General features: G+C 37.8%; 1 protein-coding gene across 13 annotated transcripts in view; it reads left to right on the forward strand.

Annotated features, from left to right (window-relative positions):
* Positions 1 to 23,282, forward strand: part of PTPRD (protein tyrosine phosphatase receptor type D) — a 2,538,842-nt gene that overhangs the window by 2,340,567 nt on the left and 174,993 nt on the right. For 5 of the 13 annotated variants that reach the window (XM_061425303.1, XM_061425304.1, XM_061425302.1 and 2 more), the window contains 7 exons: positions 2,325 to 2,469; positions 5,947 to 6,252; positions 7,141 to 7,334; positions 13,896 to 14,013; positions 19,072 to 19,659; positions 20,096 to 20,193; positions 21,033 to 21,292. In XM_061425303.1, coding sequence (XP_061281287.1) covers positions 2,325 to 2,469; positions 5,947 to 6,252; positions 7,141 to 7,334; positions 13,896 to 14,013; positions 19,072 to 19,659; positions 20,096 to 20,193; positions 21,033 to 21,292 — 1,709 coding nt within the window. Of the gene's footprint in view, positions 1 to 2,324; positions 2,470 to 5,946; positions 6,253 to 7,140; positions 7,335 to 9,777; positions 9,805 to 13,895; positions 14,014 to 19,071; positions 19,660 to 20,092; positions 20,194 to 21,032; positions 21,293 to 23,282 lie in introns of all 13 variants that reach the window. The other 8 variants (XM_061425298.1, XM_061425300.1, XM_061425299.1 and 5 more) reach the window with 4 other exon arrangements.

A 23,282-nucleotide genomic window follows, 5' to 3' on the forward strand; every position in this document is an offset into this window, starting at 1 on the left:
CGCCAGTACTCTTGCCTGGAGAATCCCATGGACGGCGGAGCCCGGTGGGCTCCGCCGTCCATGGGGTTGCTAGGAGTCGGATACGACTGAGTGACTTCACTTTCGCTTTTCACTTTCATGCATTCGAGAAGGAAATGGCAACCCACTCCAGTGTTCTTGCCTGGAGAATCCCAGGGACAGGGGAGCCTGATGGGCTGCCATCTATGGGGTCGCACAGAGTTGGACACGACTGAAGCGACTTAGCAGCAGCAGTGATTTTAGAGCCCCCCAAAATAAAGTCAGCCACTGTTTCCACTGTTTCCCCATCTATTTGCCATGAAGTAACGGGACCAGTACTTTGGCCACCTCATACAAAGAGTTGACCCATTGGAAAAGACTCTGATGCTGGGAGGGATTGGGAGCAGGAGGAAAAGGGGACAACAGAGGATAAGATGGCTGGATGGCATCACCGACTCAATAGACGTAAGTTTGAGTGTACTCCGGGAGTTGGTGATAGACAGGGAGGCCTGGCATGCTGCAATTCATGGGGTCGCAAAGAGTCAGACATGACTGAGCAACTGAACTGAATGGGACCGGATGCCATGATCTTCGTTTTCTGAATGTTGAGCTTTAAGCCAACTTTTTCACTCTCCTCTTTCACTTTCATCAAGAAGTTCTTAGTTCACTTTCTGCCATAAGGGTGGGGTTATCTGCATATCTGAGGTTATTGATATTTCTCCCGGCAATCTTGATTCCAGCTTGTGCTTCCTCCAGCCCAGCGTTTCTCATGATGTACTCTGCATATAAGTTAAATAAGCAGGGTGACAATGTACAGCCTTGATGTACTCCTTTTCCTGTTTGGAACCAGTCTGTTGTTCCATGTCCAGTTCTAACTGTTGCTTCCTGACCTGCATACCCTATAAAAATAAAAACAGTTATGAGAGAGGTGGTCTTTTGGCAATGGTTGGATACTTGACTTTTGGCATCCCTACTGTGCTTTACAAATGTTTATTTAGGAAATTCCTTTTTTTCCTTATTATTTGGTAAGTCTAAAATTTGTTAAAGCTTTTTTATTTGCAAGCCAGAATGCCCTAAGGATGTTTTCTCTAGTTTTATATTTGAATTCCCCTTCCCTGATTTCTGGTTTGTGTGAACACCAAACACTGTTTAATAAAAAGCCTTGTAAGATTATTGATGCCATTACAAGATTACATATTAGTATGTTTTTTAAGGTTTGCTACAGACTCATGTTCAATCTGAGATTGATTACCCATAGATAGCTATATTTGTACTAAAATGGCAAAGGCAGATTTCAAGCATGAAAATAAGAGTTACAACATTCAATTAAAAAAAAAACAGTTATTTCAGAAGCCTTTTTGATGTCAGGTTATAGAAAAGTTTGTGGTTTCTTTTTCCTTCCTGTAGGCCCTGTGATGCAGGGAGCTCAAATCTGGTGCTCTGTGCCAACCTAGAGGAGTGGGGTGGGGTGGGAGGAGGGAGGGAGGTTCAAGAGGGAGAGGACATACATCATTCCTATGGCTGATTCGTGTTGATGTAAGGCAGAGACCAACACAATATTGTAAAGCAATTATCCTCCAATTAAAAATAACTTAAAAATTAATTTGAAATCAACATAGAGTAATGATATGGTTTCATATATATTATCCAGCTTTCTTCAGTAACTAACATCTGATTTTTATCCCGGCCGACCTTGGCAATTTCAGATCTCTTTTATAACAACGTCATGTAAATTGTATGCCAGTTTCCATTGTTATGTTACTTCTGGCCATATTTTCTTTGTCCATACTTGGGTTTCAGGCTGTCATGGGAAATGAGCTAGACATCTCTTCAAATGGACTGTTGGGCATAGCCACTATCAGGAATGGGTGTCAGTTTCTATTGTGGACAATGTCACAACCACACACATGCCTTAAAGTTGAAATGCCTTCATGGGTGGTGGCCTCTCACTGCCCCTTATCTGATGTATTTGAAACACTGTGTCATCATTAAATAGATCCTTGACTTCCTTTTTTTCTAGTTGTCTTACTTGTAGAAACTTACCACTCCACTATTCTTGCCAGGGAAATCCCATGGACAGAGGAGCCTTCTTGGCTACAGTCCGTGGGGTCGCAGAGGCTTGGACACGGTTTAGCAACTAAAAAACAACAGTCTTCTTTATGTGATGCCCTTAGTGGGGTCCTTGATACTCACTGTTGATTCTGTTTGTGATATTTTGATAACATTATAACCCTGATGACAGAAATCTGATATTCTGGGCAGTGTGATAAAAATACATGCACAGATCTTAATGAAAATGATCAAGTTCCCTTGTTACATATCCACAGCAACGGATCACCATTGAGCCAGGGACATCTTACAGACTGCAAGGGCTGAGACCAAACAGCTTGTACTACTTCCGTCTGGCAGCACGCTCTCCCCAAGGCCTGGGTGCTTCCACAGCTGAAATATCAGCCAGAACCATGCAGTCAAGTAGGTGTCTCTCTTTGCTTATATTCTGCCCCTTTTTTCCACTAGGAAGTGTTGCCGGCTTTTATCCTCACCAAAAGACTTGCTAATTCATATTCTTTTAATAGCTGGTAGTCTCTATACCAGCAAGTGTCCAGTTTTAGAGATTAGAGTTATCAAGACCTTGATTTTCAGGCTGGGTCCAAATGACAGACCCCATTCTCTCACTCCTGGAATTGAAAGTTATTTAGAGAAGTTAGGAAGCCTCCTGGAGAAGGCAATGGCACCCCACTCCAGTGTTCTTGCCTGGAGAATCCCAGGGACGGGGGAGCCTGGTGGATTGCCGTCTGTGGGGTCGCACAGAGTCGAACTTGACTGAAGCAACCTAACAGCAGCAGCAGCAACAGTAAACCTCCTTCAGAAAAATGGGTAAAAACGTTGAATTTTGCTGTAAGGCAAAATTCAAGTTGAGAACACTGCAAAATAATCAGAGGAGGGCTTAGCAAAGATAGCTAAAGACCAAACTTTCACCTCTTTTAAAGACAGATTTTAACTTTGCTTATGACCAAGTCTTCATGTCACCTATTTGTTCCTAGTTTGTTGTTAACTTTGCAAGTAGTTCATATGAAAATTTGAAACATTCACAGAAGATCTGTATTTGGACAAATTTAGGAACAATGGAATAATCACAAGTATAGTGGCGAACCTAAATTGTATTTCGTTTCCTCAGGTTTCTTTTCATTTGGGGACTCTTACTCTAAAGCACAGTTGTGTTGATCACAATGGAGTTCATTTTGTCTAGGGAGGACTGTTCTGTATAATGTGTTATATGGCAGGTTGTTTTTGATGGAAAGTCTGGCGGCTTATATAATACTACTGTTTGCTCTTTATTAATAAGTTTCTATAATTTATTAAACAACCATTTTTCTTGAACGGTATTTTGGACTTTCCTTAGATTTTAAAAGTATTTTATATTTTATGTGGTTTGTGATATAGTGACATAGATATGTATAAAATGAATATGTGGAATTTCATAAAGAGGATGTTCTATTGACCTAATTGTTAGACTATCAGAAAACATGAAATTTACAGTTTTTTAGAGAATGAGTTTCCTTTCATATAAGCAAGTCTTGCAGAATTTCATTTTCTATAGATAAATCTTTTCAGTTTTTGATGATAAAATTCATAGTTTTCCTCAACACATGATTATTCATATGAAAAGTATTAGTATTCTGTTGCTTAATCCCTTACTGATTATAGTTTATTCCTATAACAGTCCATTTCTTGTAAAACTCAAACATGTAAATCAGTGCAGTATTGTGTCTTCTTTGAGTTCCAGGCAGGCTAATAAGTAATATTGCAGAAGATAACTCTTAAAATCAGACATTTAATTAACAGGAAGGTGACATGCTTTAATATTATATTTTGCATGTTTTTTACAAACTTAAGTTTTTTTGTATATACACACCTAATGGATACATACATGCTTCCCTGGTGGCTCAAATGATAAAGAATCCGACTGCATTGCAGAAGACCTGGGTTTGATCCCTGGGTTGGGAAGAACCCCTGGAGGAGGGCATGGCAACCCACTCCAGTATTCTTGCCTGGAGAAGTCTGTGGACAGAGGAGCCTGGTGGGCTACAGTCCCTGGGGTCACAAAGAGTAGGACACGACTGAGCAACTAAGCACAGCACAGCAAATACATATATAGATACTTACGTACAGAGAGACAGCATGGACTTCCTATAACCACATCAAAAGCTTATCTACTCTTTATTAGAGTTTCAAGTGGTGTTGCATATACTCTCGCAGAATAGGAGGTCTAAAGGTAGGAATGCAGTGAAAACCAAATCAGTTTTTTAAAAAGAATTACAAATGAGTCTTTGCTGTTACATGAACAACTCAATTTATTATGAATGATAGTGCATATGAAATAGTTTCATAATTTGAGATATAAGAACCTATAGTCAGAATCAATAAAAATGATGTTCTTGTGATTTTGCAAATCTTATACCAGATTTACAAGGCTGTTTAATGATAATTTTCTTTTTGTCTGTACAAAGATCTTTTCATTTTGATTGCCTATAATGAAGAACACAAGACATGTAAATTAAGAAAGACTGATAATTGTCTATATAATAAGATATACCTGACACTACATATTATTAAGGTTCACAGAATGTAAAGAACTACTCAAACTGCATGTTCAAATACAAAAAAAAAATAGAAATGTTTTACTCTTCAATCATATATATTGTCTTATATATATATGCATACATATTTACATGTATTTTATCTAAATTCTTTGTGCTTCTTTAGGAATATTATAATAGTAGTCACATTGTTCTTTCTTGCTTTTTTTCAAATAATGATATGTTTGGTTTATTTGATGGAAAATAATTACTCAGAAGGTTAATAGTTTATATTAAAATGGGCATTAAGAAAGTTTATCTTTTAACTCTCATGTAAATTCTACTTTATATGAATAATTATGTACAAAATGAAAAGAGCTACATACAAATTGGAAGATAAGTCATATCTTTCCCAGATGGTTCTCAGGATTTTTTTAAACAGTTCTTTTTAATGGCTGTGTTATTGACATTTTGTAAGGGATAGATGATTTTTATTGATTTTACCAAAATTTGCTGGTGGGAACTAATTCTTCACTAGCAATGATGTCCCAAGAAGAGTTATAATTTTTTTAAAAAAACTGGAAGCTGACATAGGGTAAGTACAAGTTACAGTCAGAATCAACCAGCCTGACATTTACCCTCGGGTAGGTAAACCTTGGACTGCATTTTCATCCTCTATCGATCTGCATGCTCACTGTATATGGGCTATGATCAGTATCAGGCTAACACTTCTCATTAGAACTGGTCAGAATACTGATTTTCAGATAGTCAGAGGGAACCCTTTTATGTTTGTTGGGCTTTTATTTACTTCTCTTTTTAAAATTTTAATTGGCAGAAGGGCATCTAACAGTTATTGCCACTTTTCACACTGAAGAACCTTTTTGCAAATGAGTACTGTATATGAATCAGAATGCAGTTCAGTAGCCAAAGCTTGAAATGGTGTCTCTTAAACGTCATCAGACTCTCATGTAACAAATCTTGTACTGTTTGCAGCTTTTTATGAAGTTCGATAGTCTGTAAAATAGGGCTGGGGAATACTGAGGGATTGTTTTAGAAGAAGATTTTAAATTGCAGGTAGGTAATTTTATTTGAGGCTCTGTTATCTTAAGATTTCATTTTCACATATTCCCCCCACCCATTATTTAACAATTATTTTTGGTCATTTATTCATTTTTTGGTTTATTCATATTACTAAGCCAAGGTTCATAAATTTATCTTTAAAATTTTAAGTTTCAAAGTCTTATTTTCATTTTGTTGCCCTTCTTGTTCGTCTATTTATTTTCGCCTTTTCTTTTGTTTTATCATTTTTTTTTTCCAACCACTCCTGTCCTTTCACTCAAACCCTCCTTTAACTCACTACCAAAATAAGAGCCGTCAGCTCCTCCTCAAGACATTAGTTGCACCAGTCCAAGTTCCACTAGTATTTTGGTAAGTTGGCAACCTCCACCAGTGGACAAACAGAACGGCATTATTACTGAATACTCCATCAAGTATACTGCAGTGGATGGAGAAGATGACAAACCTCATGAGATTTTGGGAATCCCTTCGGACACTACCAAATACCTTTTGGAACAGCTGGAAAAATGGACTGAATACCGGATCACTGTGACAGCCCACACCGATGTCGGCCCTGGCCCTGAGAGCTTGTCCGTGTTGATTCGAACCGATGAAGATGGTATGTTGCCTCTGCTCCATCAGTTTGCGCCCTTCTACCACGGTCTTGCTCTGCTGTCTTTTGATAGGCTAACAGTAATGTGCTTTTTTCTGCTCATCTTTTTTTATCCAGTGTCACTGTAACTTCAGCAATTTTTGCTAAAGACCTATCTTTGCTACGGCCTGGGAAATTTTTTTTTTTTTTTTTTTAATCTCAACATAGTCATTTGCTTCCTTTTTAAAGAACAGTTTGCTCCTGTGACCTTGCAATCCAGGCCCTTCTCTGTACCTCCATCTAATGTATTCTGCGTTTTTCTTGGCTTTTTGTAGTCGCTTCTTTTACATTTTGATGTTAACTTTTCAAAAGCACCTTCTTATCTTCTTGTTGCCTTTTTGTCTTGAACATTTCAGAGACAGTGATGCTCGACATTCAGTTTTTGGCATCTGTTGTATGGAATACCTTTGATATGAGAAAAAAAAAAGAAGAAAATCCATATAATCAAGAATCTTTTTATTCTGCTAAAAAAGAAACCTAAAAAACACACACAGCAATCAACAACCAGTTTTTGTTATTATTTCAATGCTATACTTCTTTGTGCTTTAATGCTTTGAACCTCAAAGCATCTTCCTTGGCTTTTGTACATTTTTTACATGTTTTTCTATTTCTCTGATACTCTTTTTTTCTTCCATTTTTTTTCTTTTTTTTGGCATCGGTCATGCTTTTTGATCTTTTCTTAAAAGGTAGAGCAGATTGGTTGAGCATTTTCATTGGTTGAAAATGTTTGTATTCCACAAACAAACATGGTGGGGTCTACCCATTTTTTTTTTTTTTAAACCTAAGTAAAGAAAATGCTCTGACTGGGTGGGACAAGTGCCTATAATTTTCTTTTATCCAATGATGTTGTTCCAGTTCCTAGTGGTCCTCCTCGCAAAGTCGAGGTAGAGGCTGTCAACTCAACATCTGTTAAAGTCTCATGGCGCTCACCTGTGCCCAATAAACAGCATGGCCAGATAAGAGGATACCAGGTGCATTATGTGAGGATGGAAAATGGTGAGCCCAGGGGCCAGCCCATGCTGAAGGATGTCATGCTGGCTGATGCACAGGTAAGCATCTGAGAAATTATACAGGTATACTTTTATAGGATACATCTGTTTTAGCCTGTACCTTAAAATGGGCCCCATTTTCATTTTTTCTTTGATATTTTAAAATGTCTATACAAAATTCTAGATTTTTAAGAAACTTGAAGTATAATTGATTTGCAGTGTTGTGTTAATTTCTACTGTACAGCAAAGTGGTTCAGTGATACAGATATAGACAAAGATACAAAGGTTTGCCTCTGCTAATCCCAGTCTCTCACTCTGTCCTTCCTGGACCCTGCATCCCACTTAGCAACTAGAAGTCTGTTCTCTATGCATGTGGAGTCTATTTCTGTTTTGTAGATAAGTTCATAACATTCTAGCTTTAAAAACACACGATCCATATTTATCTTTTCAGTCAGAGTTGACTTCAAGTGAGGAAGTGAATTGAAATGACACATCTGATTCAAAACACAGAACATTTTTTTTTTTTCCAATACAGATACTTGGCTCTCTACAGCTATTTCTCAGTTTGCCTTTCTGACTTTTTAAAAAAAAAATTGACTTAATTAAATCAAAGGGAAGAATTTTAAACAGCAATTTTGCTGATCGTCTACTTTCTACTATGCTAAAAGTATTTGAAACTAAGTTAATCTGTAATTTCTAAATGAGTGCCTTCTTTCACTGAAGAGTAAACATTTTTATTTGGGGAAATGTATCCAGACAGTATTTTTATCTGTCATTTATTTACCAAATTACATATTTAATTAAAATAATTATTTCATTTCCAAGAAAATGAAGATAGTAATAATGACAAAAATTATAGAATTTCCCAGGGAATTAATGAGATCCTGTATGTTGAGCCAGTTAAAATTATTAAGTGTAGTTGAGTTTGTGAGAAATTCTTTCAAGCCAAAGGCAGTGATTTATAACCATATAATCACAACTTGGTTTTGTAATAAGTTATTTAAAAGAGGACTTTATATTTTTTCAATTTTTAAATCATGGAGGGAGGAGGGTTCAGGATGGGGAACACATGTATACCTGTGATTGATTCATTTTGATATTTGGCAAAACTAATACAATTATGTAAAGTTTAAAAATAAAATTTAAAAAAAACCAATATCATAATAAATCTATTTGTACATATTTTTCTGGAAGGGAGAGGAAGATTGTAATATATAAGCATCCTGCTGGGGGTTATACATATCCCATGGAGTAGTTTACCTTGTTCTAGTAGAGATGGGGTATGAGAATGGAATGTTTTGCTTATTCAGCAAAATTGGTAGCTGGGCCTGGAAATAGATGGGATTAATGCAAATTTGAAACCAATTCATTCGAAAATTCCTTCTTTTGTATGAAAGTAGGGAAGATTATGAACAAAATGGAAAACTGTTGTACCGAATTGCTACATTTTGCCTTACTTTCTCTGTGAAAATAAAAGGGCAATAAATATCCCAGCTTTTTACCCCAGAATCTTTACTTCGTATTTATCCCAAAGTCTTAACTCACAGAGGTGCTTATTTGCTTTAGCTATAAAGCATTCTAACTAAAGGGGTCTAGCTTAGTGACTTATTTACCTCAAAAATCCAGTTGTATGGTTTTCATTGGAAGGACATTTCTATAAATTTAGTTGGAGATTCATAGTGTCCCATAATATTCTGGAGAAAGCACTATAGATTTGGCTTTTAATAAATATTTATTTTGTACTACCCGTAAAACAGAAAGTTCTTATAAAATATAGTATAAAAAATGCTTACGTTTTATTTGGTGCGTCTGTAATTTTTAAAAATAAAGTGATACGACCATCATGTTTTGATGTTCTTCATCAGTTCTTAGATAAGCTTACATTACAGAACAGTAGTTCTTTTGCTGTTTTCATTGGGAATATGGTAGTCAATGAAATTATATAATACAAAATGCCTTAAATGTCAGCTCAATCTTTTTTTCCCTCCTCTTCTGCTTTGGCTTTTCTTTCTTATTTTGCTGATTTTCCTTGTGTTGTTGTTCTGGTTTTTGGTTGATTTATTTTTTGCTCATATCGTGTTCTGATAATTCATTGAACTTTTTACATCTTATAGGACTTCATTGATGTACATTTTCAATATAATGAAGATGTTAATCTAAATAGTAACTTGAATTGCATAATCTAGATAGAAATTAAAATAAACGTCACAATGTAGTGTACATAGCACTTTGTATGCCTTATTGATATTTTAAAAAATTAGTTGGTTTTAGTGATAACAATATAGAGTATATTTACTTTTAATTTCTCAATTAGGAGTGGAGGTGGCAGCATAACACTCATATACTGTTTGGGATTTTATTGTACATACCTCTCAGTTGCTTATTTTTTCTATTTTTTTTTTTTAGTCTAAGGAGGGCACCATTGCCTTTATCAGGCTACAAACTTCTCTTCATTTCTTTTTATTTTGTTTCCCTCCTCCCCAACCTTCTTAATCTCAATCAGTGGGAATTTGATGATACTACTGAACATGTGAGTAATTTTTGGCTGCTCTGTCAAAACAGATTATAAATGGCTGTTTTTTTACTGATACTCCCCTTTCATTTATTTGTACTGTGACATCACAGTTTGCTTGGATGCATGAACTAACAAATTATTTTTTAAAGTATTTTCACTACATGGTATACTTTTTTTTAAAATTTTTTCCCCTCGTTGTTTTGTGAAATTGATGTGCTGAAATTGATGTGGTGCTATTGATTACATGAGAAATATCATGAGTTGATATTGTTCGATGGCTGTTACTAACTCTGCCTTGTGACACAGTTAGAGGAGGCATGCTTTAAGTGGAGATATCACAGACTGGAGATGTCTGGTTTGTTCTGGGCTGCTCATAAATCCTGCTCCAGGGTTGCATATTCAGGGCATAATATGATCTAAATCTGGCACCAATTAACTCTGTAGAAATGGCAGTTCTCTGTTGAACCCATACAAATTTGAGTGAAATTGCATAAGTGGAAACACCAAGAAGTAGGAGGTATCTTACTGAGTGAAGACTTTTTTAAAAATACTGCAATGAGTGGACTGTGTTAGTCTGCTAGTTTTTATATTGGGAGTTCATTATGTATAAAGTACTGTGGATGACACTGCCTACTAAGTGCTTACAGTCTAGGTGGCTAGGAAGGATGTAAGCTTCAGAAAAGTTCCATGAATACAACCATTGTGATGCCCTCAAGCAATGTATGAATAATTAGTATTTAAATGACAATATCAGTTAGAGCTATGAGTTTAGGGACAGAGCACCAGGATGTTAGACATCCTGAAACTTATGGAGAACTCATCCCTGATGAGTAGGGATTAAAGAGGTAATCCCTGTATGTCTGTGTCTGTTGCGGAGTTGGAAGTGAGAATGTACTTATTGAAGTACATTCTGAACTCAGCAGAAGTAGACATAGATATAAGAGTGTGACAAAAGTCAGCTGACAATGAGCTTGGCAGTTTGACAGAACTGAAGAGTTCAAGTTATTACATACATTATATTTTAATATAATGTTGGAAAGATACAAAGTGAAAAAGTGAAAGTCGCTCAGTCAGCTCCGACTCTTTGTGACCCCAAAGACTGTAGCCTGCTAGGCTCCTCTGTCCATGGAATTCTCCAAGCCAGAATACTGGAGTGGTTAGCCCTTCCCTTCTCTAGGGGAAAAAACCTCAAGTTTGAAGCTAAAGACCTAATCTCTAACTCTTCAGTACTTGAGAGATTTTTTTAATGTTAAAAAAGAGCAATAAGATAAAGACTGATAAGTTTTCTTTCATTTAGTAAATAAATATTTTTTGCCAAAACAAAGGTCTCTTATAGAGGTTCTTGATAAATATGATAATCAAAAAATAAATAAATAAATAAATATGATAATCAAGTTATCACTTCTCATGAAATCGACACTGTAACAGTGTCTTATACACTTCTTTGATCATAACCCATAGTAAAAAACGCATTATTTGCCATGACCAATGCATGTGTATGTTTAAAATAAAGGTTTCACAAAATAATACCTTACTTTTAAATATATTCACATTTTAATGTTCAAGTATATCCATTTGTTTAAAAAAACGCTGGTCTTAAGTGGCTAAATTCATTTCATCAGCTACTAAATGGGTCGTTACCTGCAGCTTAAAAATCAATAACTTCATGGATAGATGAAGAGAACTAATACAGTTGATAAGGAAACAAGTTAACAGTTCTTTTCCTAAATCATGAAGTGATTTTTTTTTAAAGTTGAGAGTCAGAAATGAAAAAGGGAAAGTTATGATCAATATTTTAAAGGAAGAATGAACAGAACCATACTAACTAGCTAAGAATTTGAAGGAGACTGTTGGACCAAAGATTGTTCATAAGTTTTGAAGATGCTCCATCATTCATTAAAATATGGAAATATTTTATGCAAGAAGGGGACCCCACTTCTGGGAGTAACGTGTGCTTTAGTTACATTGAATTTGAGATACCACTTGACAGTTTAGGGAAACTGTCCAGCAGATATTCACAGTGTATATACTGCTGGGACCCTGGGGAAAGTCAAGGCTAGAGATGAATGTAGGATATAGGCAGAAAAAATTCTCTAAGTTTTAGAAATGAAACTAGTTTTTTTTGTGGGTTTTTTTTGTTTTTTTTTTTTAGGACTAGACAGAAAGGCAGCAGATAAATGACTGTGTCAGGACATTTGGAATGACAGCTATTAGCAAGCAGGGGCAAGAATTAGGGTGCAGAATGGAACAGGAGGATACAGAGAGAGGAATAGTGGTTATGATGTCAGCCAGAGAGGGTGTGGAGACCACCAAGGTAGTACAGCCACAGCTTTAAGAAAGAAAATGTAACTCAAGAGACAATGTGATTCGAGCAAAGAGAGGTATGCTAGAGATTAGACCACTGAAGGTTTGAACATTTGCACTGGCACTACTTATATTATCCAGTCACAACCTGTGTGGAAGGAAGGTCGTGTGTGATTGGTTAACTTCAATTTTATGAATGAGAAACTTACGGAAGGCTCAGCATTTGTAAATTACTTGCCTCTCAATTTAGTGATAGACTCAAGTGATAGAATCGCTTCTTTTTTCTCCCAACCCAGCCTGTTTTCATCAGTAGTTCTGTGACACGAGGGAGACCTTGGAAATAATAATGTTGAGATTTACCCATCCTAATTTTTGAATTGCCAGTGTGCCTACCATAATTTTAAGTGCCACTCTGGAGTGGTTCACTTAATTTTTATATTCTCTGTGATGTTGGTGAAACCATTCCTGAGGGTACAAATCTCTCTCTCAAATTTAGTCTAGTCATCTGATAGAATAATTTTTCCAGTGGCTCTTGAGGATGGTATCTGAAATTTTTGAATTTCCACACTGGTGAGATTCCTGCTGTTTTTAGAAAAGCACATTGTCAAAAGCTGTCATCCCTGGGTTCAAATTCAGCCATTGATTTCTATGGTGCCCCTTACAGCCTTGCACAGAAAAGTCCCGCTGTTCTCCATTCACACAATGAAATCCATTCACTAAACTCTCACATGCATTGTCTTTAGATGCAAAATATAACAGTCAATATTTTCTTAAATTTATCCGTATTGAATTTGAAAACATAGCTGTGCCAGAAATCTGAAAAGTTACTTTTTAAATTGTTGTGCGTGTGTGTAGCTCCAAAGAAAATACCAAAACATTAATAGCCAGCACTCTATTTAAAGAATCATGTAACTTCCAATTTGGAAGAATAATTCTTAGACTATCTTCTCTTATAACCATCACAGCTTTGGGTCCTTACTAAGAGAAAGCAAATAGTTTTGATGAATAGTTTGTGGTATTTACCATTTTCAGAATTTATTGAGCATATATCCATGATGTGATAGAACAAGATCCTGATATGTAGTTTTATGACAAGGCCTCAAAATCTATAGATTGTTCTCCTTAGTTTATAATAATTTTAGTTCTTAACCTATACAACTAACCAGTAATATATTATTTGAGTCCTGAGAAACTTCTGTGGCTGTCTAGGTCCAACAGACCAGCCACTGGGCAAGATTTCAGTATTTATGCAATTAAACATACTCTTTGGCATCAGCGCCACTAACAGTCTGAGGACCAGACTACGATGGAAGCACAAGGATTGTGGCTGGAGTATCATAACAGCTAGAGTGTGAACTGCTCACTACAAGCCAGACATTGTTTTAAGTGTTTACCTGGTATAACTCATTTAATCCTTTAGTAGCCTAGAGGGTCCTAGCATCCCAACCTTCACATGGAGAACTGAGGCACAGGTGGCGTAAACTCACTTGCCCTGGGTCACCAAACTGGTAAATAAGGAAAGGCAAGTTTAAATCCAAGCATTCAGCCGGTCTGACTCCAGTTTTTGTGGTTTCGATTATTACCCCTTAGAGCTGCCTCTGCGGATGGCTGAAGACCCCATTTCAGTGTCAGCATGAAGACAGATCTTGCACAGCATGAGCTCCAGGCATGATGCGTCCAGTGCTTGGCATGGCTGCGGGGAATGTTCATGCATGCACAGCATGAAGGCGGATGCCTTGGTTTCCCCCCAGGGCAACTGTAGCATAGTTTTGAATCATTGTTATTCGGTTGTATCATTTCAGGACATGATTATCTCTGGGCTACAGCCTGAAACTTCCTACTCCCTCACTGTCACAGCTTACACCACTAAAGGAGACGGAGCTCGCAGCAAACCCAAGCTGGTGTCCACCACAGGGGCAGGTAACCATGTCTACGCATATATGTGTCTTCAGTATGTTTCAGGCAACAACAATAAGTTTCCAAATGGTATGGGTGACTTCTATCAGAGGGGAGGATGGACTGTAGTCAACTTTTGTGGTTTTTGATATATCTTAAGTAAGGTAAAATAATGGAAGAACCTGCTTTGCCCAAATTATTTAATCACTCATTCACCAAATATTATTTGAGTACCTACTGTGCATCAAGAACTATTTCCGGTACTCTGAAGAACAATGAACAAAACAGAAAGAATCTGGCCTCCTGAAATTTATTTTCTGACTGAGATTGGATAATTAACAAGTGAACAAATGAGTTTTATAATAATAAAATGCCGGGAAGTGATAAATTATGCAAAGAAAGATATGCCTGCATACTTTAGGCAGTTCCTAGAGGCAGTTTTAGAAACAGTGATGTCTTTTAGAAGCAGGATATTTGAGCTGAGACTTGAATGGTGTGAGGGAGCAGATCCCATGAGGGTCTGGAATGCAGATCATCTAGGGAGGAAAATCGTGTGATAGCCTCAGCACGCCAACCCCTCCCCCGCAAAAAAAAAAAAGAAAAACAAACCTTGTTAGAAGAGCTGCCACCTTGAGCTGGGTTGATGACTTAATATTTTATTTTTTGTCATTTTCTCCTCCTGACCCCTTGTTCTGGGGTATCAAAAGACAACAAATTGCACAAAAGATGGGAAACAAAAAAAGAGAACGAAGAAAGCAGAAAGTCTAATAGAGATTGCTCCTTTCTGAAGAATAGAGCTTCTTAGCGCTATTGAGACTTATACATTGGTCTGCCATGTTAGGAAAAGTCAGCATGAAGGAAGACCTGATGTTGTAAAACCAATAAATTAAGAGATAATTACAGAAGGATTCTCCTTCAATCCCTTTATATAGAAATCTCCCATGGAACATTTAAACTATGATTTGATTTACTCCTCCCGAATCACTTATGGCACAACTTTTTAGGAACACACCTCTATGTAAAGGCATAAAGCAAAGAACAGCTGTGATGTTGAGTGCCCTCCTGGGTGCTGTGCTCACTTCCAAATTTGTCTAAATGTCATAAGATTTGCCTCACTCATATCCCGCCACCTGGAACTGCCTCGAGCAGCAGGATTACAGATGGCAAAGCTCCTTCAAGGCAAAATCTTCTGGGCCTTATTTTTTTTAATACCACTGTATCAGGTTAATTCAGCACCCTGCATAGGAGATACAGTACATGTTAAGTGGGACATGCTGACTGTCTAGCTACGGAACCAGCTTCTCCTGGAATGTAGCCAACTAAGAGTGAACCCCTAAAACTGAACCCCAAAATGAAAAAATACACTTCCTTTGCCCATATTTATAATTGTGTCTTAAGAAAACTGAAGCATCTTACATGAAGCATCAACCTCCTATTGCCCATAATATGGGGAGGGATGTCTTATAATGAGGATGAAAAAGTAGAGGATTTGTCTCCAAGGGATGTGAATCCTAGAACAAGAATGCTACTGCCTACTTTAATGTCACTGAGATTAGCACGTCACTTTTTAGTACAGAACATTATTTAGCATTGTGGATCTTACACACAGAATTATTTCGCAGTTTACATTCGTGATTTCAGATCTTTCTTAATCAATGGAAACTTCATTAATGAGGAAATGCTTATAATTTAGATGTCTGCATGTTTATTTTCTTGGGATCTCCTCACTGTTCTTGAATTGGAAATGGGAGAATTCATCTGAAGAATCCATTTATAGTCTTCTGGATTTTAAATCCAGAAGGAGATTGATAATCCTTCAAACAGAAAAGCTCCAATGTTTTGTTTTGTTTTGTTTTTCTTTTTGCTGCCAACCTGTAGTAAGAAAGCATTCCCTAGTCATTAGTGAACGATGAATTTGCTTTGTTTTGTATACTATTTAAAAAAAAACCTTGTATTTATATGACTATGAAGAATTACTGAGTTTATCTCACAGATGTGAACTCCTAATAACCATAGTTATAAAGGTATTTCATTATAGCTTCCACTGAAAATTCACAAATTCCCATTAAATTTTACTTTAATCATAAAATTCCTGGTTTTAGGATAGGTTTATGTATAATACATTGTTCCTAGAATCTGCGAACAATCATATCTTTGAAATAAAGAGTACAGGCCATAACTTAAGCAATCCACATAGGATTCATGTAACCTGAGGGCTGCTTTTTAATAAAATGTTGGATTTTATGTTTCAGTGATTATGACATTTTTGTAGTTTCTTTGTTAATACTCCCATGCTCTGTATCATAATAATGAGTCTACTGCCTGAAATCTTGCAGTTTTAGGCAAATTCTTTTGTTTGAATTTTTTTCTTTATTTTTAAATGGATTTCACTACTGTACTGCCAGCTGTGTTTAAGGATGAGAGAAAAGTGACTATGATATGGAGAATTTGAAAATAATTCTAGGCTTAGGTCAGTCAATTATGATTGTTACTACTTAGGCGCTAAGTTAAACTGAAGCTTAGTCTAGAGCCTTTGGGACTGAGTGCCTTGGTGGATCTCCAGTGATTGCTGTTTCTAAGTAGTGGAGGGCAGCAGCACATGTGTACCATTTCTGAAGTCCTGACAGATTTTTAAGAGGGAAGAATATAGTAAGCAAATAACTCAAAAGTCAAAAGGGAGAATGGATTATACATCGTGACTTAAAAATTAGCTTATTTACTCTACAGAAGGACCCTCTCCGCTTATTCTAATATGCTCACTGCTAAAAATGCCCTCCAATCTGCCCAGAGTAAGTATTTAAGACTCCTTCATTTTTCCAGCCCTCCAGCTCCTAAGTTGGAGCAAGCAGATCCATTGAGCCTGCCACTGGGTGCTCAGTCGTGTACGACTTTTTGTGACCCCATGGACTATAACCCGCCATGCCTCTCTTGTCCATGGAATTTTTCAGACCAGAATACTGAAGCAAGTTGTCATTTTCCTCTTCCAGGGGATTTTCCAAACCCAGGAATCAAACCTGTGTCTCTTGCATCTCCCAGCATCTGTAGGCAGATTCTTTACCACTACTGCTACTGCTACTGACTGCCACTGGATGGCCTTTAAAAGTGGTCCAGACAGTAACCCTAAGGCATCAGAAACCTTGAACCCAAACTCCACACACGTGGCACCATCTACTGGTTGTCTTCATTTCTCTACTTTGAGTATGCACTGCTCAGAGGACAAGGTCCCTGCGTTACCCATCTTTCATTTTCCCACCCATAGGCCTGTGTGCCAGTATATAAGTCTTTCCACAAAGTGAGTAGTTTGTAAATATTTTCTACATAGAACTTCTGAAAGCAAGAAATGGAGTGGGTTCCGTTGCCAATATGTACAGTTTTGGAGAATTCTTTTTAATCACACATGCAATGTTGTAGAATTCTCCTCATTCCTTTTTCTTTTTTTGGCCCGTTACTCCCTGGATGAAATACCATAACTTCCCACAATCATTACGCTAGCTGATTTATGCTGTGTTTACTGTTTACACATTTGGGGAGATTTCAGGTATTCTCTTCTTGTGTCTAGCCTCTACGGAGCTGTCCATCACCAGCTCCCAGAGCTTACTCAGACTCATGTCCATTGAGTCAGTGATGCCATCCAACCATCTCATCCTCTTCATCCCCTTCTCCTCCTGCCTTCAGTCTTTCCCAGCATCAAGGTCTTTTCCAATGAGTCAGTTCTTCACATCAGGTGGCCAAAGTACTAGAGTTTCAGCTTCAGCATCAGTCCTTCCAATGAATATTCAGGACTCATTTCCTATAGGATGGACTGGTTGGATCTCCCTTCAGTCCAAGGGACTCTCAAGAGTCTTCTCCAACACCACAGTTCAAAAGCATCAATTGTTTGGCGCTCAGCTTTCTTCACAGTCCAACTCTCACATCCATACATGACTACTGGAAAAAGCATAGCTTTGGCTAGATGGACCTTTGTTGGCAAAGTAATGTCTCTGGTTTTTAATATGCTGTCTAGGTTGGTCATAGCCTTTCTTCCAAGGAACAATATCTAACTTACTTTTTAAGTTACCTACTTAACTTAGTTAACTTAACTAACTTATTTAACTTAGTTAAAGTAACAAGTTAGATAAGCAATATCTAACCTACTTAACATGAAAGGAAATTATGTACTTAGGAGAAATGAGCCCCTTGCCACAAAAAGTTAATATTCTTATTATTAATAATTATGATTATTATTAATGAAATACAAAATACTATTCTAAGGCTTTTACATGCATTTTCTCATTTAATATTCACAGCAAAATAGGGTGGGTCTTAATATAATTCCCATTCTAGTACATGCAAAACTTGGTGAGGATGACTGGCATGGATAGTATATATAAAAATTACAAATTAGATCCACAGAAAATCTAAGCAACATTTTGTATTACCTTTTTTCTTCCTAACTTATAATCAGTATAATAGTTAACTGTTCGGCTGTGGATTCAGATACACCTGTGTTTGTCTCATAAATTTCTCACTTATTACATATCTGACTATGCACAGTTTTCTGTTTTATTTTCTTATGATGCAAAGTGAAGATAACAACTAATCACATAGTCAGGAGTGAAGAGTGTACTCAAGTGAGATACTACAGGTAGTGCTCTTAGTACAGTACCTGATACACTGCATACACTCAATGATTAAATATATTTTGATTATTATTATCTGTATGTTACTGGCTAATCCTTACTTAGCTTCATTTCTGTGTGGCATGAACCTCTATGTATAAAGAGTTGAAATGTGACAATATGCCTTTAAAAATCTCCTTAAATTTTCATTTCAGTAATAATTCCTATTTTCTCTCCATCATCACATTCTAATATTCATCCTACCTTCAAGAGTATGAGAAGGACCATGTTTCCACAAAGGCATATAGACCAAGCCTTGGACTTTTTATAAGTCAAGAAATGGGAATGCCTGTGGAATTACTTGAAATAAGTAATTTTTATTAGTAAGAACAGGAATGCCACTCCAAGGGGATTCCCATTCAACAGTGATTGAAATATGAACATCTGTGTAGGTTGGTCTTACCCCTCCATCCTGTTTCTCCAGTTCCAGGGAGACCCCGGCTTGTGATTAACCACACTCAGATGAATACAGCCCTCATTCAGTGGCACCCTCCTGTGGACACATTTGGACCCCTCCAGGGCTACCGTCTAAAATTTGGCCGAAAGGATGTGGAACCGCTTACTACTCTTGAGTTCTCCGAAAAGGAAGATCACTTCACGGCGACAGACATCCACAAAGGAGCGTCGTATATCTTCAGGCTCTCGGCCAGAAACAAAGTGGGCTTTGGGGAGGAGATGGTGAAGGAGATTTCTGTTCCAGAAGAAGTTCCAACTGGATTCCCTCAAAACCTCCAGTCGGAAGGCACCACATCAACCTCCACCCAGTTATCTTGGCAGCCACCTGTCCTGGCTGAGAGAAATGGCATTATCACCAAGTACACCCTTCTGTATAGGGATATCAACATCCCTCTTCTTCCAGTGGAGCAGCTTATTGTTCCAGCTGACACCACTCTGACACTCAGTGGCTTAAAACCAGATACCACATATGATGTAAAAGTACGTGCTCACACGAGCAAAGGGCCCGGGCCATATAGTCCCAGTGTCCAGTTCAGGACACTGCCTGTGAATCAAGGTAGGATTTGTCTGCTTACGGCCTTTCTCCTTTAAAGGAATGTCGGTCTTTGGAAATCAGTATTTTGAAGCTGTAGATAACTGATCGGCTCATTCATATTCATAGGTTCAGCAAAAGCAAAAAGGTAAGGTATGTAAAGCTTAACATGTTCTGGATGACTTAGATTTCAGTTAGAGAATGCCAAGCAAGTCTGGCTGACAGCACCCCAATGTTCCCAGGTAAGGAAAACACAGTAGAGTTGACTCAATTGGAGAGAAAGGAGAGATCTTGGTGAGAATGAGGTAGTAAAATGAATGCTTTTAACAGGTAGGCAAATCACACTTCTCTCTCTGATCAAAGTAGATGGTATCTAGCTTAAGCCTTCTTGTCCATGGAAGAGGACTGGTTGAACGTTTTTAGGAGTAGTTTAAATACACTGTTTTTCCTTTTCCAGCAGTGTTTGCAAAAAATTTTCATGTCAAAGCAGTAATGAAGACTTCGGTGCTGCTGTCTTGGGAGATTCCAGAGAATTATAATTCTGCCATGCCTTTCAAAGTAAGTTGTTTCCTAATGTGTAAGGTATCATGGTTAAACGTGGAGTGGAGGGGGCAGGTCAGCCGGGGAAATCACTTAAAAACCACACAGACTGCTTTGATTCAGCCACACGTACGTCCTGTTCTCATTTGTGGCTTTCACATCACAGACGAAGTCTGGTTCTTGGCCAGTGTGACCTTTCCCCTCTCAGGAGGAAGCAGCAGCTCAGACCTAGGGCCTGCATTCCTTGTGGGTAACCTAGCACTTCCAAGTTGAACTTTTTACATCTGTACTGGTGCTTTTGATTTTTCATCAGAAAATGAAATTTGCATGGTTTCTATCTATTTATAATGCAGCATCCTGGGGTTTAAGTAATTTGTTTATTGGCCTGAATTCTTTGCATATTTTAAACTTCAGTTTGCCATAGAGAGATACTGAAAAGTGTTAGCAAAACATACAAGTCTGTGAAATAAAGAATAGAGAAGCATCTATAAAAGTAAAAAAAAAGTATTTGGGAACAAGAATGGAGGTGTTTGGAAAAAAGTGGTGTGTAAGATGCATTGAAAACTTAGAGCATTGCTGCATATTTTCCCTGAAGATCACAGACAACTGACAGGCCACATATTGATAGGTTATTGCACATTTGTGTTTTTTGATAGACTTATAAACCTTATATTAATAAGAAAAAAAAAGGAAAATTGATGCCATCTCTAGAATTTGGGGAGCACTTATAGGCTTACAAATTGCCCCAAATTAGAAATGACCCATATGTATTTTCCGTAAGCAGGTGCACATTAGTTTAGAAAATATTCCCTGCCTAACCGATAACCAAATCTTTTTGATTGGTTGTCTGTCTCCAGATTCTTTATGATGATGGGAAAATGGTAGAAGAAGTGGATGGCCGCGCTACCCAGAAGCTGATTGTCAACCTGAAGCCTGAGAAGTCCTATTCCTTTGTGCTGACGAATCGCGGCAACAGCGCCGGGGGGCTGCAGCACAGGGTGACTGCGAAGACCGCGCCCGACGTTCTGCGCACCAAGCCTGCCTTCATCGGGAAGACGAACTTGGATGGCATGATTACCGTGCAACTGCCCGAAGTACCTGCAAATGAGAACATAAAGTAAGTTGACTGAAGGTTAAGGCTGGACCACAGAAATGCATGTAAACAAGAAAAAGAGGTTACATCTTGGTGTTACGTGGTTATAAAAAAATGCATAGAATATATTGCTGTATATAGAGTGCAAGAGGCTTTTGCATAGGCTCACAGTTTTATTATTCATGTTCTGTTGCATTTTCTAGAGTTCATTTTGACACAGATTCTCATTAATGTTGCATTAATGAGAGTGTTTTATGAAGTGGAAATTAAATCCAGTCAATTAAGTAGTTTGTTGGTTTTATATAGCTAGTTGATGGTAGCCAGTAGAAGAAAATAAGTGTTTTCACCAAAGTGTATTAAGTATGAGTATTGTGGTACACCCTGGGCGGGGGGAAGAGGCTATTGTCCCTGTCTTTAGTTTACCATAGGGTGAGGGGTACAGAGAAACAGAAAGATGTAATACATGCTAGTGATAGAGTCTGGGTTAAGAAAGTTTCTGAATTTAATCTTGATGGACAAAGAAGAGGTATACAAAAAGTCAGATGGAAGAAATTGTACACAAAGGCTCATGAGTACAGGAAGCAAGCGATTCTGTAAGCAGGAGCTGAGAGAGCCAGGCAAGAGTGGTGAGAGGTAGGTGTGCAAGAACCAAGTCGTGCTCAGAAGTGGAGACGGTATCCTGTAGACCAGAGGTCCCCAACCTCCGGAATCTAATGCTTGATGATTTGAGATGGAGCTGATGTAATAATAATAGAAATAAAGTGCATGATACGTGTAACGTGCCTGAATCATCCTGAAAGTATCCCCCAACCCCTGGTTCGTGGAAAAAGTGTCTTCCATAAAACCATTCTCTGGTGCCAAGAAGGTTAGAGACTGCTGCTGTAGACAGTGAAAATCCATTAAAGGATTTTATACAGCAGAGTGACATGAGATCGTCTGTGTATAATAAAACCCAAGTTTCCTTTATTACCATTTTAGGAAATATTTATTGTGTGTCTGCTGCATGTTAGAAACTATGCTCCCAGCTTGGGATAAGACTAAACCCTTTGTCATTCCTTCTATTCCACATGATCAAGTTTGGAAGGAACTTGCTGTGAAAGGTTTGAAGGTCAAGCAGAGGCATTTATACATAGTTTATGGATGGCTGGAGCCTTTACATTTTGATGCAATCCGGTGACATAATTTAGGACAGTTCTTAGGGAAGACGGCTCCTGAAGGCATGTCAGAGGATTGGAGCACCACAGAGAAAAGTTTGGGGCAGTCACTGTGCAGTTAGTTGCTGCTGCTGCTGTTGTTGCTGTTCAGTCGCTGAGTCATGTCCGACTTGTTGTGATTCTGTGGACTGCAGCGCACCAGGCTTCCCTGTCCTTAACCATCTCTCAGAGCTTGCTCAGACTCAGGTCCATTGAGTCAGTGATGCCATCTAACCATCTCATCATGTGTCGCCCCCTCTGTCGTGCAGTTAGTTAATTCTAGACAAATAAGATTCTGAAATGAGATGGGGATGCTAGAAATGGGACATAGAGGCAGACAGAGAAGTGGGAAATGGCAACGGCCTTCATGGAGCAAGCAAGGGAGAGGAAAATGTCATAGATGGCTCTGAGGTTTGAGCTTGGATAATGAAATAAATGGTGCTGCCATTCATCCTGAAGGATGAGAGATCAGGAGAAAATTAATGAGTTTAAGTCTGTGTACATTTTACATGAGGTAAAAGTGAAATCAGCCTCCATTTTTATTAGTCTCCATTTTGTCCATTATTCTTTTTCTGTCATTCATAAAAATAGAAACAAGAATGGACTATTACTGTGATTTTTCTTCCAGCAAAATTTAATATGAAAATGAGATTATTTATTTGTTTAAATAGCCTGTGAATATTACTTGGTCTCTCACCCTAGTGCCAGACCATGTTTCATGGATTCAGTGGAGATGATGCAGACTTTCTCATAATTGGGGAATTTGGACAAGTAGAGAGTCAAGTGGAGTGGAGTCCTCAGTTCAGTTCAGTCGCTCAGTC

Source organism: Bos javanicus, chromosome 8, assembly GCF_032452875.1.
Source record: "Bos javanicus breed banteng chromosome 8, ARS-OSU_banteng_1.0, whole genome shotgun sequence".
Lineage (NCBI taxonomy): Eukaryota > Metazoa > Chordata > Mammalia > Artiodactyla > Bovidae > Bos > Bos javanicus.